At 41.0% G+C, this 16,293-nt stretch overlaps 1 protein-coding gene across 6 annotated transcripts in view; it reads right to left on the bottom strand.

Moving 5' to 3' along the window:
• Positions 1-16,293, bottom strand: part of mtmr4 (myotubularin related protein 4) — a 148,687-nt gene that overhangs the window by 72,048 nt on the left and 60,346 nt on the right. For 4 of the 6 annotated variants that reach the window (XR_009646392.1, XM_060848451.1, XM_060848453.1 and 1 more), the window contains exon 3: positions 4,649-4,738. The exons of the other annotated variants lie outside the window; for them this stretch is intronic. Coding sequence is in view for 3 of the 4 variants with exons in the window: in XM_060848451.1 (XP_060704434.1) it covers positions 4,649-4,738 (90 nt within the window). In the remaining variant the exon portion in view is untranslated. The remainder of the gene's footprint in view (positions 1-4,648; positions 4,739-16,293) is intronic. 6 annotated transcript variants of the gene reach the window in all.

Here is a 16,293-nt window from a genome sequence, read left to right as displayed (position 1 = left end):
CAAAGCTTGAATGGATTTAATTAAAATAATGAAACAAAACAGATGACTGTGCGCTTGCCAAAGAACCAGGAACCAACGACAGCAAAACCAGCCTTATGAACTCCGCAAAGTCTTCCTTCCAAATCTGTGAGAACTACCTCACAGACTACTCAAACAACCACCTGATAGTTATACTCTCACAATCATGCTTTACACAAAGTTCCACACAACACTAACACCATCCTGCCAGCAAGACAGAGCAGAGTGGTGGCAGCACAGTGGTACCAGGTCAAAATGGAGTTGTCCTGGCAGCCCTTGATGTTCAATGGTATCACGTCAACGATTGGCAAGGAAACCTGCTGCTGATTACGATGCATTTATGCCTTCCCTCCCGCCTCAACCTCTCCATGACAATATCTGTAAGTGTGACCTCCTCACAGGCCTCATGGAGACAAAGACAAACCTTCACATTGTGGAGTATGTTGGTACTACTACTATGCTAAATAGAAACTGATCTTCTAATTTAGGACTACTCTTGCCAAATAGCTTAAGCAGCAACTGACAAACAGGGTTAAGCAATTCCACAATCAATGTTTCAGCTTTGTAATGCTGTCACAGTTGAGAAGGATGGTGGGCTGGCAGAGGAAGCTCCTCAAATATTCTCATCCTCAATGACAGAGAAGCCCAAAACATATCAGTGACAAAGGACAGAAGCATTTGCTATATCCTTCAGCCAGAAATGCTGAATGCTGAGGCTCCATCTCAGCTTCCTCAAAATCAAGAACTATCCAAACACACTGGATACTGCGGAGGCTATGAGCCCTCACAACATTCCAACACGGTATCGAAGACATGTGGACCAAATCTTGCCATTCCCTAGTCAAGCTGTTCCAGTACAGCTACAACACTGACATCAACCTGAAAATGCATGAAGCTGCACTCAAAAAGCAGAACAAATTCAATCCAGCCAATTACTGCCCCATCACTCTCAAATATCAGTAAAATGACAGGACAGGTCAGAGTCATAGAGATGTACAGCATGGAAACAAACCCTTCGGTCCAACCCGTACATGCCGACCAGATATCCCAACCCAATCTAGTCCCACCAGCCAGCACCCGGCCCATATTCCTCCAAACCCTTTCTATTCATATACCCATCCAAATGCCTCTTAAATGATGCAATTGTAGCAGCCTCCACCATATCCTCTGGCAGCTCATTCCATACAAGTACCATCCTCTGCGTGAAAACGTTGCCCCTTAGGTCTCTTTTATATCTTTCCCCTCTCAACCTAAACCTATGCCCTCTCGTTCTGGACTCCCCGACCCCAGGGAAAAGACTTTGTCTATTAATCCTTTCCATTCCCTCAATTCTGTAAACCTCTATAAGGTCACCCTTCAGCCTCCGACGCTCCAGAGAAAACAGCCCCAGCCTGATCAGCCTCTCCCTGTAGCTCAGATCCTCCAACCCCAGCAACACCCTTTGTAAATCTTTTTTGAACCCTTTCAAGCTTCTCAACATCTTTCCGATAGGAAGGAGACCAGAAATGCACGCAATATTCCAACAGTGGCCTAACCAATGTCCTGTACAGCCGCAACATGACCTCCCAACTCCTGTACTATATACTCTGACCAATAAAGGAAAGCATACCAAACACCTTCTTCACTATCCTATCTACCTGTGATTCCACTTTCAAGGAGCTATGAACCTGCACTCCAAGGTCTCTTTGTTCAGCAACACTCCCTAGGACCTTACCATGTGTGTAAGTCCTACTAAGATTTGCTTTCCCAAAATGCAGCACTGCGCATTTATTGGAATTAAACTCCATCTGCCACTTTCTCAGCCCATCTGGTCCAGATCCTGTTGTAATCTGAGGTAACCCTCTTCGTTGTCCACTACACCTCCAATTTTGGTGTCATCTGCAAACTTACTAACTGTACCTCTTATGGTCATATCCAAATCATTTATGTAAATGACAAAATGTACAGGGTCATCAACAGTTATCAAGTAATATTTACATCGCAATAACCTGCAAACTGTTGTTCAGTTTGGGTTATGCCATTTTGTATGTCACCTCATTCTGGTCTTGATTCAGATGTAGGCAAGAGCGCTGAATTCCAGTGGGGAGATATGAGTGACTGTTCATGCAATTTACCATCCTTACCCAGTCTAGCATACAGGTCGTTCAGCAATAACGTGACAGTTGTGTTCTTCTACAACCTTGCCGTATAGAAAACCGCTACAGAAAGTTGCGCTGTAGAAGATCGCTAATATAAAATAGTTTTACCTGTTCAGGAGAAAGTTCACGTTATCAAAATAACATGAAGGCCAAATTTGACCAAGTGAGACATCAAGGAGTCCTTGCAGAAGTGGAACAAATAGGAAGTAAAGAGAAAAATCTCTACTTGATGAAATCATACCAAGCACAAAGGCTTGTGGGAGGGTCAATCATTTCAACTCTAAGACATCTCCATAGAAATTCTGTAGGGTAACATCTTAGGCCAAGCCATCTACATCTGCTTCAATGACCTGCCCTTCATCATAAGGTCAGAAATTGAGATGTTAGTTGCGCTATCACCACCTGTATGTCGCACTGAAGAAATTCATCATAGCTGTTAGGCAGCACCTTCCAAAAACCATGACCACTACCATCTCGAAGGGCTACGGCAGTTAGTACATGGGAATACCACCACTTGCAAGTTCCTCTCCAAGCTATTCTCCATCCTGATTTGGAGAATTACTGCTCCTTCAGTGTTGTTGGGTCAATATCCTGGAATTCCCTCCTTAACAGCATTGTGGCTCTACCTACACCACCTGGATTGCAGCAGTTCATGAAGGCAGCTTACCATCACCTTCTCAGGGCCTAAAAAGAATGGACAATAAATGTTGGAATTTGCCACATTCCCCCAAATGATTATTAAAGAAAAACAAATTAACTATATGATGTCTGCTGCCCACTTAACTGAAGCAATCCAATAGAAATCATGCCCTCAAACTATACTTGTTGTAATATTTAAAATGCATTTTGTCATTGGAACGTAATGAAATATTAATGTAAATAGCAGATCATGTATAATCAGCACTAGGGCAGCAGTAAAAGGTGTCAGTCTATGGCAGTTGTATTATGAATGGTTCTTTCATGTTGACCTTTTATGAGTAGCAATAAAGTGCAAAACAAAAAGACTACAAACAGAATCTATTCGACCACAAACACTAATCCATGCCGACCCAGCAGTGCCAAATGTAGTGGTGATTCTGTACGTAAAAAGCTTTACTAAGAATTACAAGCAATTTTGTTCAGTATGTTCACAAAGTTGTATGGCAGCTAGTTTTAATGTTTCTAATAGGTACTTAAATAGTGTAAAGCATCCAGTAACAGTGGAAAAGAAAAATAGCTAACTAAAGTACTCAGATTATAAATCTGTCACTTGTGATTTGGAGCAATAAGGCAGAAAAGACAGTTAGCTTTTTGTCATTTAGATAAATGATTTGAATGTGAACACAGGAGATTATAGTTAGTAAGTTTGATGATTACACCAAAATTGGAGGTGTAGGGACAGCAAAGGAGGTTACCTCACAGTGCAACTTAATCTTGATCAGATCCAGGCCAATGGGCTGAGGAGTGGCAGATAAATGTGAGGTGCTACATTTTGGAAAGGCAAATCAGAGCAGGGATTATACACTTAATGGTCAGGTCCTGAAGAGTGTTGCTGGACAAAGAGACCTTGGAGTGCAGGTTCATTGTTCCTCGAAAGTGGAGTCGCAGGTCAATAAGATAGTGAAGGCGGCATTTGGAATGCTTTTCTTTATTAGTCAGACGACTGAGTATAGGAATTGGGAGGTCATGTTACAACTGTACAGGACATTGGTTAGGCAACTTCAGGAATAGTGTGTGCAATTCTGGTCTCCCTCGTATCAGAAGGATATTGTGAAACTTGAAAGGGTTCAGAAAAGATTTACAAGCATGTTGCCAGGGTTGGAGGATTTGATCTATAGGGAGATGCTGAATAGGCTGTTTTCCCTGGAGCATCGGAGGCTGAGGGATGACTTTATAGAGGTTTATAAAATCATGACGGGGGTGGATAGATGTTTTCCCTGGGGTGAGGGAGTCCAGAACTAGAGAGCATAGGTTTAGGGTGAGAGGGGAAAGATTTAAAAAGGGACCTAAGGGGCAATTTTTTCATGCAGATGGTGGTGCATGTATGGAATGAGCTGCCAGAGGAAGTGGTGGAGGCTGGTCCAATTACAACATTTAAAAGGCATCTGGATAGGTATATGAATAGGAAGGGTTCAGATGCATATGGGCCGGGTGCTGGCAAACGGAACTAGATTAGATCAGAATAACTAATTGACAAGTACAAGTTGGACCGATGGGTCTGTTTCCATACGTAGATCTCTATGACTAACTAGTACAAGGGTATTTTCCTGTAGTTTGAACAGATCTATTCAAGAATATTAACATTATTTGCATGGTGTGTAATAATAATGGAATATTCAATGTGTGCTGTGCCATGCTGTAAGTAGTATGCCACCATCAAGTAAGGAAGGAAAGCACTGGCACGTGGAACTTAACTACTATGAAATGAGGAGCAAAAGTTAGAAAGACTGTGCAACATCACACAGCAAAGCATTTTGCTGGGGACAAAGAGATCGTCAGTGAGCAGACTCTACCTGCAGATCGTCGTCCTCCTTTACCAGCTCTTTCCGTGGGAATAAATCCTTGGCCTGAATGTACTCCAAACTGGGTGGCCCCTCCTCACCCTGGCAAGAAAAGCAGACATGGCATCAGAAAGGCAGATACCAACACACACAACATGCATGGCATGCTTAGAATGGAAGAAACTACAATAGAAACATGAACTTGTGCAGCAACTTCCATGGAGGTTAAAGATGCTGGATGCATTTTGACTAGGAACAGATACCTAAATGTCCCACTCATGGACAGTATAGTACTTCACACAAAAAAAAAAGAGTTTGGCTTTATCATATTGCAATAAAATGACTAGCCCAGTGCATCCTCACACCAATAATTGTGGCAAGATGATCACAAATTACAAAGGTTATGTAAACTCTAACCAGAATTCAGAATATGTAAACTGAACACATTACTATTGCTGCTTTCCTATATTATGTTCCTTAGCCTTTCAAACACAAATGTAAAGCTCTTTAATATGGTTTAAATAATATACAAATTACAAGCAGAAGACAGTCATTCAGACCCTCAAGCTCGCTCTGTTGATGACTGAGGAAACAGTCGTCTAAGATGATAGCTTCTCTTTGCTACACATGGGCTCTGAGATAAATTGTAGCAATGCTTGCTCCAATCCAAATTGGTATAGATTGGAAGTCAAACCTTAAACTACTACGTGGCATTTGCAGGATTAAAAGCTAACAAATGTCCCATATCCTGAAGGACTCCATCCTATGGCCCCTAGATTCCAGAAAGACCCTATCTATATATCACTCCTGTACTCAAGAGAAGAGAGCTTCAGAGAGCAGGAAACTAGACACCAGTTAATATCAGTCATGTAGAAAAAGCTGAAATCTGTTGTTGAGATTAGTTATAGCAGGACACTTAAAATTTTAAAAGTCTTATTGCAGTTAAGCAATATCAATGTGGTTTTGTGAAAGAGAAAACATGTTTGACAAAATGTATTAAGAGTTCTACGATGTAGTAATGAGCAATATAGATACAGGGAAACCTGCAGATGGACTATACTTAGAATTCCAGAATCATTTAACACATCCCAGGCTATTGCAAAAAAATGGTTTAGAGGGCAACATGTCAGCATGAAGAGAAAATTAGTTTGTTCACAAGAGATTAGGAATAAATGGATAATTTCAGGCTTGTAAAATATAACAGGTGAGGTGCCAAAGGGATCCAATACTATGAAGAGTTTTGGTCATCCTATTTAAAGAAAGGAAACAACTGCTTTAGAAGCAATACAGAGAAAGTTCATTCAACCAATTCCTGGGATGACAAGTTATCTGCTGGGAAAAGGTCGAACAGGTTTGGTGTGTACCCAATGAAGTCTAGAAGAATTAAAGGTGACCTTATTGAGACAAAAAAAAATTCTGACTAGCTGCTCAACAATTAGGATGCTTCCCCTGTTGGAGACACTAGGATTAATACTTTAGGACTAATCCTTTAGAATTTAGGGATGAGAGTATTCTGAATGTCTGAGTCTGTGGAACTGTCTTACCCAGAGAGAGGAGGCAGAAGAAGCACTGAATACTTTATAAGTCAGAAGTAGACAGATTCTTGACTAACAAAGGAATTGAAGGTATCATGTCATGGGTGGACAGGAAAGTGGAGTCGAGGCCACAATCAGATCAAGCTATGATCTTTTTGAATTGTGGAGTAGGTTTGACAGATGTAGCAGCCTGCTGGCTGCTAAAACACAGATAGATTGCTAGCTTGATTAAACAGCAAGGGATGCTGGATACATTGGGAGAAAGTGAGGACTGCAGATGCTGGAGATCAGAGTCAAGAGTGTGGCACAGCAGGTCAGGCAACATCAGAGGAGCAGAGAATCAACATTTTGGGCATAAGCTCTTCATCAGGAATGAGTCCTGCTCCTTCTCCTCAGATGCTGCCTGACCTGCTCTGCTTTTCCAGCACCATGCTCTCAATGCACCTAACATTCTCCCTGTGTCTCTGTGGGTTTCCTCTGGGTGCTCCAGTTTCCTCCCATAGTCCAAAGATGTGCAGGTCAGGTGAACTGGACATGCTAAATTGCCCATAGTGTTAGGTGCATGAGTCAGAGGAAAATGGGTCTGGGTGGGTTACTCTTTGGAGGGTCGGTGTGGACTGGTTGGGCCGAAGGGCCTGTTTCTGCACTGTAGGGAATCTAATCTAAAAAGACCAATAGGATTAGAGGTAGCATTGTACTGTAACTTGTTTTCTTATAAAGTTAAGACTGTTTTGCATTGGTACTGTCTTGTGTTCGTAGTGATTTGACTGCAATATTGTGAGACATCTGGGAAAATTCAGTCTTAACACTCTGGTTGAAGTTGCCTAACTTGTTTTGTGGAACAACAAGGCAGCAGGGGCAAATGGCTTACTCCAATCTTTAATTCATCCATGCATAAACTTAATATGCTCTGGTACATTCATCACTTTCTGGCAAAAGCAAGTGTAAAACCAAGTGATGCAAATGTCTCAGAGTGACCAATGCATTACACTATACATTTCATTCAGTTTATTGTCAGTGACATATGTTACAAAAATAATTAGTCAACGCTTGCTTAGTTTAATACATCATGGTTTGATTTCCAAAATAAGGGACACATTAGCATTCCCGCCTAATTTCCATATTATAAAACTAGTACATTTGAGAAATTAGTTCCAGAAATGTCAGCAAGAATAATCTTGTTCAATATCAATCTGATTTGATGTCCTTTGGAAGCACTGATGTAATCTCCCCAGAGGACAGTTTGTCTGTGTACTGTTTATTCGAGAATACAGGGATTTAACAAACTGTATCACTTCAGAATCCACACAGCATACTTAATTCAGTACTTCATAAGAACAAAGAGACCTTGGTGTGGAGGATCATAGCTCCTTGAAAGTGAGGTCACCGGTAGACAGGGTGGTGAAACAGGGTTTGGTACTTGCCTTTAGTTGACAGCGCAATGAATATAGGAGTTGGTAATTCATGCTGTGGCTGTGTAGGACATTAGTTAGGCCACTTTTGGAATACTGCATTCAGTTCCACTCTCCCCGCTATAGTAAAGATGTTGTGAAACTTGAAAAGGTTCAGAAAAGATTTACAAGCATGGTGCCAGAGTTGGAGGGCTTGAGCTATAGACAGCAACTAAATATGCTGGGGCTATTTTCCCTGGACCATCAGAGGCTGGGGAATGACCGTGTAGAAATTTATAAAACATGAGGGTTAGGAAAACAGTCAATAGCCAAGGTACTTTTCCCAGGATATGGGAGTCCAAAGCTAGAGGGCATTGGTTAAGGTGAGAGGGGAAAGATTTAAAAGGGACCCTAAGGAGCAATGTTTTCACACAGAGGATGGTGCATGTATGGAATAAGCTGCCAGAGAAAGTGGTAGAGGCTGGTACAATTACATTTAAAAGTCATCTGGATGGGTACATCAATAGGAAGGGTTTAAAGGGATATGGGTCAAATGCTGGCAATCGGACTAAATGAATTTAGGTATCTGGTCAGCACGGACAAGTTGGACTAAAGGATCTGTTTCCATACTGTGCATCTCTACGACTCCATAATATGTCACCATCTTCTAAGTAATACAGTTTTAAGAATGTGTTTCAGTTGTATCAATCAATCTAAACAGTTACATTTTGCAAGCACTTGTAACTTTATTGCTGAAATTTAATTTGCAAGGGGTACAATAAGTTCATGATACCTATGCTGAAATTGAAAGTTCAGGGGACCATTGCCATAGAGTATTTCTGTTCAGTGCACTTGATGCAATTTCAAAAATACGGTATTATGGAAGATGGGATCCCTGACAAAAAGAACAAAAATAGCTAATTTAACCGGAACAGGAAGGCCTTGCAAAATCAAAAGGGTCCATGGACAGAATGGACATTTAATGTACTGGTCAATGTTTGAAGAGAACAATATTGTTGGAAGTAGGTATGCTCTGCAAAATTATTTGAACAGTGGAGCCATTACAAAATTTAGAATGACAGAAATCTTGAGAAATGATATGGAGCTCACTAATGAGAGTACAGAACTGAACCCAAGTATAAGTGAATTGGGAGGCATAGATAAAGTAATTATGAAAAGGTATCAATCAGGGCACTCTAGGTAGCTCAGACCACCAAGACCTGTCAAACTTCAGCACATGACAGCTACAATAAAACATCTATTTTAATAGTTGAAACATCAGATAAAATAGAAGAATAGAAGATATGCACTACATGAACACCGTAGACAAAGGATCAGAAATATGTATGTTATAGATTCCAAATACATAAATGTGTGTTATACATGGTATCCATAACTGCTGGTCCTTCTACATGTTGTGGCATCAATTTCCTTGAACTGGTTGATCTTGAGGTTACAGTTGGAATCTATCCAAGTGCAATCTGCAATCATCACTTTGCTGAAGTAATTAGCCTGTGGGAATCTACAATGCAGTGTCTGTACATCATGGTGTTTTTTCTTGCACTAATAAGAATATGAATCATGCGAATTATACTGGCTTCAGGCAAAGGGAGCCTAGTAGTTACATGGAATGGCTTGAAGCATTTGGAAAAGTGCTTAGATTGATAGGGGCAGGAAGTCACATTCACAATATCAAGGTACAACTTTAACTTCACATGCATTCAATTTACTAACTTCTGAAATTACTACTATTTGCAGTTTTAAATCAATTTCTTTCAACACTTTTTAATGATAAAATTGGTTTATCAGTTCCACTTCTACTGCTTCCTACATCTCAAGACATCATCCCGGGTCTGTGTCCATTCATCTCTACTTTGTTCTACAATTCATTATTCTGAACCTTTGAACAATCCCTGCAATCAACAGGCCAGAAAACCAGAACCTCTCCTGATAATTCCTTGTGGTTCATCAACTATAGTGTGAATCCTCTCCAGCAAACCATCCAGAATATTCTACAGCACATTAAACTGAACTCTCAACTCTGTTCAGTAGTGTATAAATCTCTATTGTGGTTTACATCCTGTTAGTCCAGGCCCTCTGCAGCAAAATCTTACTCTGCTCTAGTGCTTGTTAATTTGGGCCTTCACTTTCTAATCCCCACAGCATTCCACAGCCCATCAATCTGGACAGCCACTGCAAACAATCCATGCAGCATTATTGATTAGAAATTTCACTGAGCAGAAAATCCCCAGCAGAACACGACCATTGGACATTATATAGAACTCTCTGTTAGTAAGTACAATAGATGTATAACAAAAGATTCTAAGTAGATGGAAATCTCACTATTTACATGAACTGGGCTGTGGAAATCAAACCAGGAAGAATGGCTGTGAGCTTTCACATAATTACTTCAACTGATATAACTATAAATGCATAACAGCTGTTCCTTACTAAAATGCCATACCTTCAGACTGAAATAATAGCATAATTTCTCTAAAACATCTGAAGACAGCCTACCTTGGTTTTGGATACAAAAGCATGGCTGACTAGCTACCAAGGTCAGTAAATATATTTCAAATACTTATAATTCACAAATAGAAGCCTTTCTTTGGATTCCTCTTGAATTAGCAAGTACAATGTTCTTTTAAATAACATACTGAAAATTCAAGAGCCAGAAAATAAATCTCAATCCACAATGGAAAATGCAAAAATGGCTTAAAACTGAATATTAAAGAATGACACAATTAAAAACAGAACAATCTTCAGAATAAATAGAAATATCGAAATGAGTCAATTTTTTAATTAATGCCAAACCAACACATCAATGAGATCACCTGAAAGCAGGAGCTGCCTCGGCCCTGTGGAACAGAATATGCTTAGTCACCAGTCGACCTCTCCTCCCTAATAATATCAATTAATTCAATGTGATTTTGCCCCCTGGTCCCACCGACACACTGCATATCAAGAATAATCCAGCAACCCATAGCTGCACAGGCCGCAAAGCTAACAGAAGGAAAAAAGAAAGCAGAGACTCACAAAGCAATTCAGCATGGAACAGCTGACGTGAGCAGCCAGACTCATGTTCAGTGAAGGCCAGTCTGATGCTGCAGTACATGGAGCTTAGACAGAAGTATAGTGGGTGGATTCAACCCTGGTACAGACCCCTTCATCGCTGTCTCTGCTATCAAATAAAAAATGATGAATCCACACTGTCTAGAAAGTGAATAATGTAAGGAAGCATTTCTCAGACTTAATCCAATCAGCTCACTCCCTGCAGCAGGTGCATATTGCTGTACTACTGCTCAAGAGACAGGGCGAAAAGGGATTGTAGCTCCTCCTACGGAACATCAGTACTGTGTAAACTGTACTGCATCAAAGGAAGCACCCACTGCAGCTCTCTGCAGTCCACTATTATACAAGACACAGCCTGCAAGAAAAGTATCTGTATTCAACTGGAGCAGTTTGAATTTCTTGGATCAAAAAACTGGTTCCTTGAAAGATTTAAACCCTTTTCACAAGATCTTTAAAGTCTGTTTCAAATTCATAGCATGTGCATAGTTGAATTGACAAGTGTTTTTCTACACAGCTATTAGTAAGTAATGATTGAAGAATGGATAGCAGGCAATCAAACGATGCAACAAGCACAGACAACCTAATTTGAACAATAATCAGTACCTAATATCAGTTTGATATCTCCCTCTAGTGACAAAAGTTAAACGTATTCCCAACATGGGGGTTGGGTGCTTTCTCATAATGAAACAAAATAGTGGTGACGAGTGAAACACAAAATGACCGGAGACAGTACAGCTGAAGAGATTGTTAGGTGGACGCTGCATTCGAGTGGGGACTAAGGAAATCTAGGCAGACCGGAATTCTTAACAGACGGGAGAAAGGAGAAATGCACAGATCCTGATCCTGTGAGAGAAGAAACGGAGGCAAGAAGGCAATAATAACTTGGGGGTGGGGTAGACAGCCAGACGAACCCAAAAAGGAAAGGGGCGGAGCAAAGACTGTTCGAGACAAACCAGTTTAATGAGGCCCTTAAACATTTGTTCTGAAACACCAACTTCGAGAAATCGCTATTTCCACAAGAAATAGACCTAAACTCGATATTTTAAAAAGACAGTTAGAAAAACAAAACATGCCACGCTAATTTTCTCAGCACCAGACATTAATGACCAATGAGGAGACACGCTGCTCTGGAAAGCTGGGCTGAGGCTAACATTCGACAAAAGCGAATATTTAAACTGTCTTAAACAATACATACTGCCTATTATTTCATTGTTAAATTTATCATGTTCCATCTCTCCTCTGTGCATTTCGCCGGGGGCTATGATACCGACAAAATCAGTAAATGGTGAACAACAAACAGCAGCTCATCGATCAGTTTTCCTCTCTTTGCCCCACCCTACCGGTGATTCAGACTCGGTATGGTAATGCTGCATGCAATGACTCACATAACAATAGAATTATACTGTGCAATGTTGCATCCAGGCTGTGTTTTTATACTTAAAAATAAAACTTGCCTGATATTAATTCAAACGTTGGTTAGTGGGAGCTTTCACCGCCTTTTTGAAGGATCAATAGGTTCTCATGAGCAGAAAACCGCATCTTATCAAGTTCAAGTCGCACTGACTGGCCCCACACCACACACTAAGTAGTTTAAAGATCGTCGCAATTACCGTAATTAAAAATAGTTAAAAGCGAGCATTGCAAAATAAAGCCCAAGCGGAAACTTCTTTTCTCTCCTGTGGAGAACTTTTACTTTTGCCGTACCGCTTTGGACAATCGATCAGGGATTAAAACTCTCAAGGGAGGTATAATTATAAACATAAAACCATAGATTAAATGCATTTGTTGGTACACCCAGGGCTGTAACAAAATTCACTGTTTAATTCTTCTAAAGAAATTACAAATCTGCATTACCAATGTTGGTTAAAAGACGGAGTCAAGGTTGCTATGCCATTTCTGTACATTACAATCCCACGTTTTCTGTTTTAACTCAGACTTCAGAATCGTATTCCTTGTCCATTAGAGGTCTTCAATTAATAACTCCCTCCCCAACTCAAGTACACCAAGCAGCTCAATGATGTACATAACTATAAAATTAAGAGTAATACTCCAAAAAACGTGGAGGAGAAGGGTCACCAGGGTGCACATGTACATCAGCTATTAAAAAAAGACAGGGCAAGTATGGACCCGTTAATGAAGCGTAAAATGTTTCAGGCCTCATAAACAAGAGACCCGAACGTACAACAGTAGTAAGGTGATACTGAACTTAAAAACGACACTGGTTACACCTCAGCTAAGTACTGTATACAGTTCCAGGCATGAACTATCGGAAGGATGTTAATGCATTGGACAGAGTGCAGAAAAGGTTTATGAGAATAGCTTCAGGGATGAACACATTGTAAAAGTTGGGACGACTTTCATTGAAAAGGAGAAATTAAGAGCACATTTGATCAAAGTTTTCAAAATCATGAGAGGTCTGCCAGAGAGTATAAAAGGACAAACTATTCCCATTCAAAAATGGGACAAAAACCAGGGCATAGTTTTGAACAATTTTGCAAAAGAGGCAAATGTCTGGTGAGAAAACAAAACATTTTTACACAAGTAGCTTTAATACAGAACGTACTGCCTAGAAGTATGGTGGAGGCAGATTCAATTGATGGATTCAAGAAGATATGCAGGGTTATGGGGAAGAGGCAGGAGATTCACATTAAGCTAAAAACATTCAGAAGGGTCTCTTTGACAAAGTGGTAGCATCCTTATCACAAATTCCACCTGCATCAGAGTGTCATATCATACTGTCAATCTGAACAGGTTGATTAAAAACAAATGTAAAAAACACACAGCTAATACAGACAGAGTTAAAAATCACGCAGCAGGTTTATTTGGGAGCACTAGCTTTCGGAGCACTGTTCCTTCATCAGGTGGTTGTGGAGTATAAGATCGTAAGATAGAATTTATAGCAAAAGTTTACAGTGTGATGAAATTATATATGGAAAAGGACCTGAATTGTTTGTTAAGTCTCTCATCTTTTAGGATGAGGCATGTTGGTTTCAGTTCTTTAAAAAAATTCTGAGATTTACATATTAAAGTAGCATTCTCAAGTGAACTTTAACAATAAGTTAGCTCACATCATTGAGGTTAAAGTCTGTGCCCCAATGTTCAGACTGATTCTAAAAAAGAATCTTATATGGATTCATGCAGTTTTTGAGCAAAATAAAATGTAATTCTGCAAGTACAAATGCACCCCACAAACTTATATGTGTGTGCGTGTTGGGGGGGGGGGGGGGGTGTAGGGTGGGGGAAGAGAGTGAGTGTCTGACAGAGTGTGTGTCTATGTACAAAGTGGTATAAGTCTGTGAGAGAATTGGTGGGTGTGTATGTGAGAGTGTATGAGAGGGGGTCAAAGGGTACCCTGTTGGTTGCAGCTTGTGTCTGTCTCCTGAGGTGATCATTCTGGTTTCTTGCTGTGGCACGTCAGGACTGGCAGTTGATGAATTGAGCATCGTACCCCATTTTTATGAGGGCATCCTTGGAGTACTTCCAAGTGCCCGTCACATCATTGTTCGCAGCAAACTGCCTGGCCTTCAGGACAACACCATACAACCCTGTCACTGCAGACGTTGCAGGACATGTCAGAGTGTCATCACGATACTACCATTACACGTAGGAACACCAAATACCATGTACGTGCAGGTACTCATGTGACTTGGCCAACATTGTCTCTCACATACGCTGCAGGCAAGGATACCCTGAGGCATGGTACACTGGCGAGACTGAGCAGAGGCTCTGGCAACAGATGAATGGACACTGCAAACAATCGACAGACAGGAGAGTTTCCTTCCAGTCGGGGAACACTTCAGCCGTTCGGGACATTTGGCTTCAGACCTTTGGGTGACCACCCTGCAAGGTAGACTTTGGGACAGGTAACAATGCGAAGTGGCCGAGCAGAGGCTGATAGCCAAGTTCGGTACCCATGGGGAAGGCCTCAACCGGAACCTTTCATGTCACACTATAGGCAACCCCACTGCACTAAATATTCTCTCACATGCACACAGACACACACACACTCCTAGAGACCCATACGCTCACACAGACCCTCTCTCATACACAAGCTGTCTTTCATACGCTCACATATACACCCCATACTCTCACTCACACACGCACCCTCTCAGACCGATACCCCTTTACACATACACATAGATACACACACTCTCAGACACACATACCCGCACACTCAAGTTTGTACTAGCAGAATTACATTTTATTTTGCTCAAAAACTGCATGAGTTTATGTAAGATTCTGTAAATCCCTTTTTTAAAAAGCAGAATCAGTCTGAACATTGGGGCACAGACAGACAGACTTTAACCTCACACCTTCAATGCATTATCTGAACTGACATGGCACCGATTGTTTAACGTTCACTTGAAAATACAACTTTAAAAGAATTTCTGGGACTTACATATGAAAGAACTGAAACCAACATGCCCTATTCTAAAAGACGAGAGACTTAAACAATTCAGTCTTTTTCCATATATCATTTCATCACACTGTAAACTCTTGCTATAAATTCTGTGTCTTACGATCTTATACTCCACAACCACCTGATGAAAGAACAGCGCTCTGAAAGCTAGTGCTTCCAAATAAACCTGTTGGACTATAACCTGGTGTTGTGATTTTTAAACTTTGTACAACCTCGTCCAACACTGGCACCTCCAAATCATGAATACAGACAGAATGTCTGAATGGCCTCTTTCTACACTTTAACAGGTCTGTGAATTCACCTTCAGCGATAAATGAAATAGTACAAGACAGAAGAAGTGGCTTAAAATTCTTGAAAGGAAATGTCCCTTCACAAAAGTAATTAGCATGAAGGACTCACCAATACAATAGGAAGGGTTGATTGAAATTGCTCCTTCTCACTTCAATTTGTCACATAAGATAATTTGCTGCAAAATACATATTTGCTGAGACACCAGGATTAGTTGTCAATATTTTGCTGGAGAATTCAATCCCAAAGGCATATTCCAGTAGGGTGCAGCACTGTCAAGATGGTATTACAACTACGAAGTGACAATGGCTGAATGGACACTGCTGATGATTCCTGATGAAGGGCTTATGCTCGAAACGTCGAATTCCCTATTCCTGAGATGCTGCCTGGCCTGCTGTGCTTTGACCAGCAACACATTTTCAGCTGTGATCTCCAGCATCTGCAGACCTCATTTTTTACTGAATGGACACTGTACAACAATCACCAGCCAGGAATGTTCCCTCCCAGTCTGGGACATTCCGCCTCGGAGAATCAGGTGACCATCCTCTAAGGCGGGCTTCAGGACAGGCAGCAATGCAGAGTAGCTGAGCAGAAGCTGATAGCAAAGTTTGGTACCATGGGGAATTGCCTCAACCAGGACCTTGGGATTCATGTCACATGGCAGGTGACCCCACTGCATGGTACACTCACACTCCCACGTAGACCCTCCCTCATATAAAAGTTCTCTCTCATATGCACATACATGCCCCTTTCCCACACTGACACCAACACACGCACCTTCTCATACATAACCCACCACACGCACTCACACCCACACACCCATACTCAATCTGTCGCTCCTACATGTGCACACATAAAAGCTTATGGAGTGAATTTGTTTTTGCAGAATTACATTTTATTTTGCTCAAAAACTGCATGGATCCATGTAAAATTACACAGAGGGTTTATCAG

The sequence above is a fragment of the Hemiscyllium ocellatum genome, chromosome 31 (genome assembly GCF_020745735.1).
Source record: "Hemiscyllium ocellatum isolate sHemOce1 chromosome 31, sHemOce1.pat.X.cur, whole genome shotgun sequence".
Lineage (NCBI taxonomy): Eukaryota > Metazoa > Chordata > Chondrichthyes > Orectolobiformes > Hemiscylliidae > Hemiscyllium > Hemiscyllium ocellatum.
The sequence above is the reverse complement of the archived record's forward strand: the minus strand, read 5'-3'. Positions and strand labels throughout refer to the sequence as shown.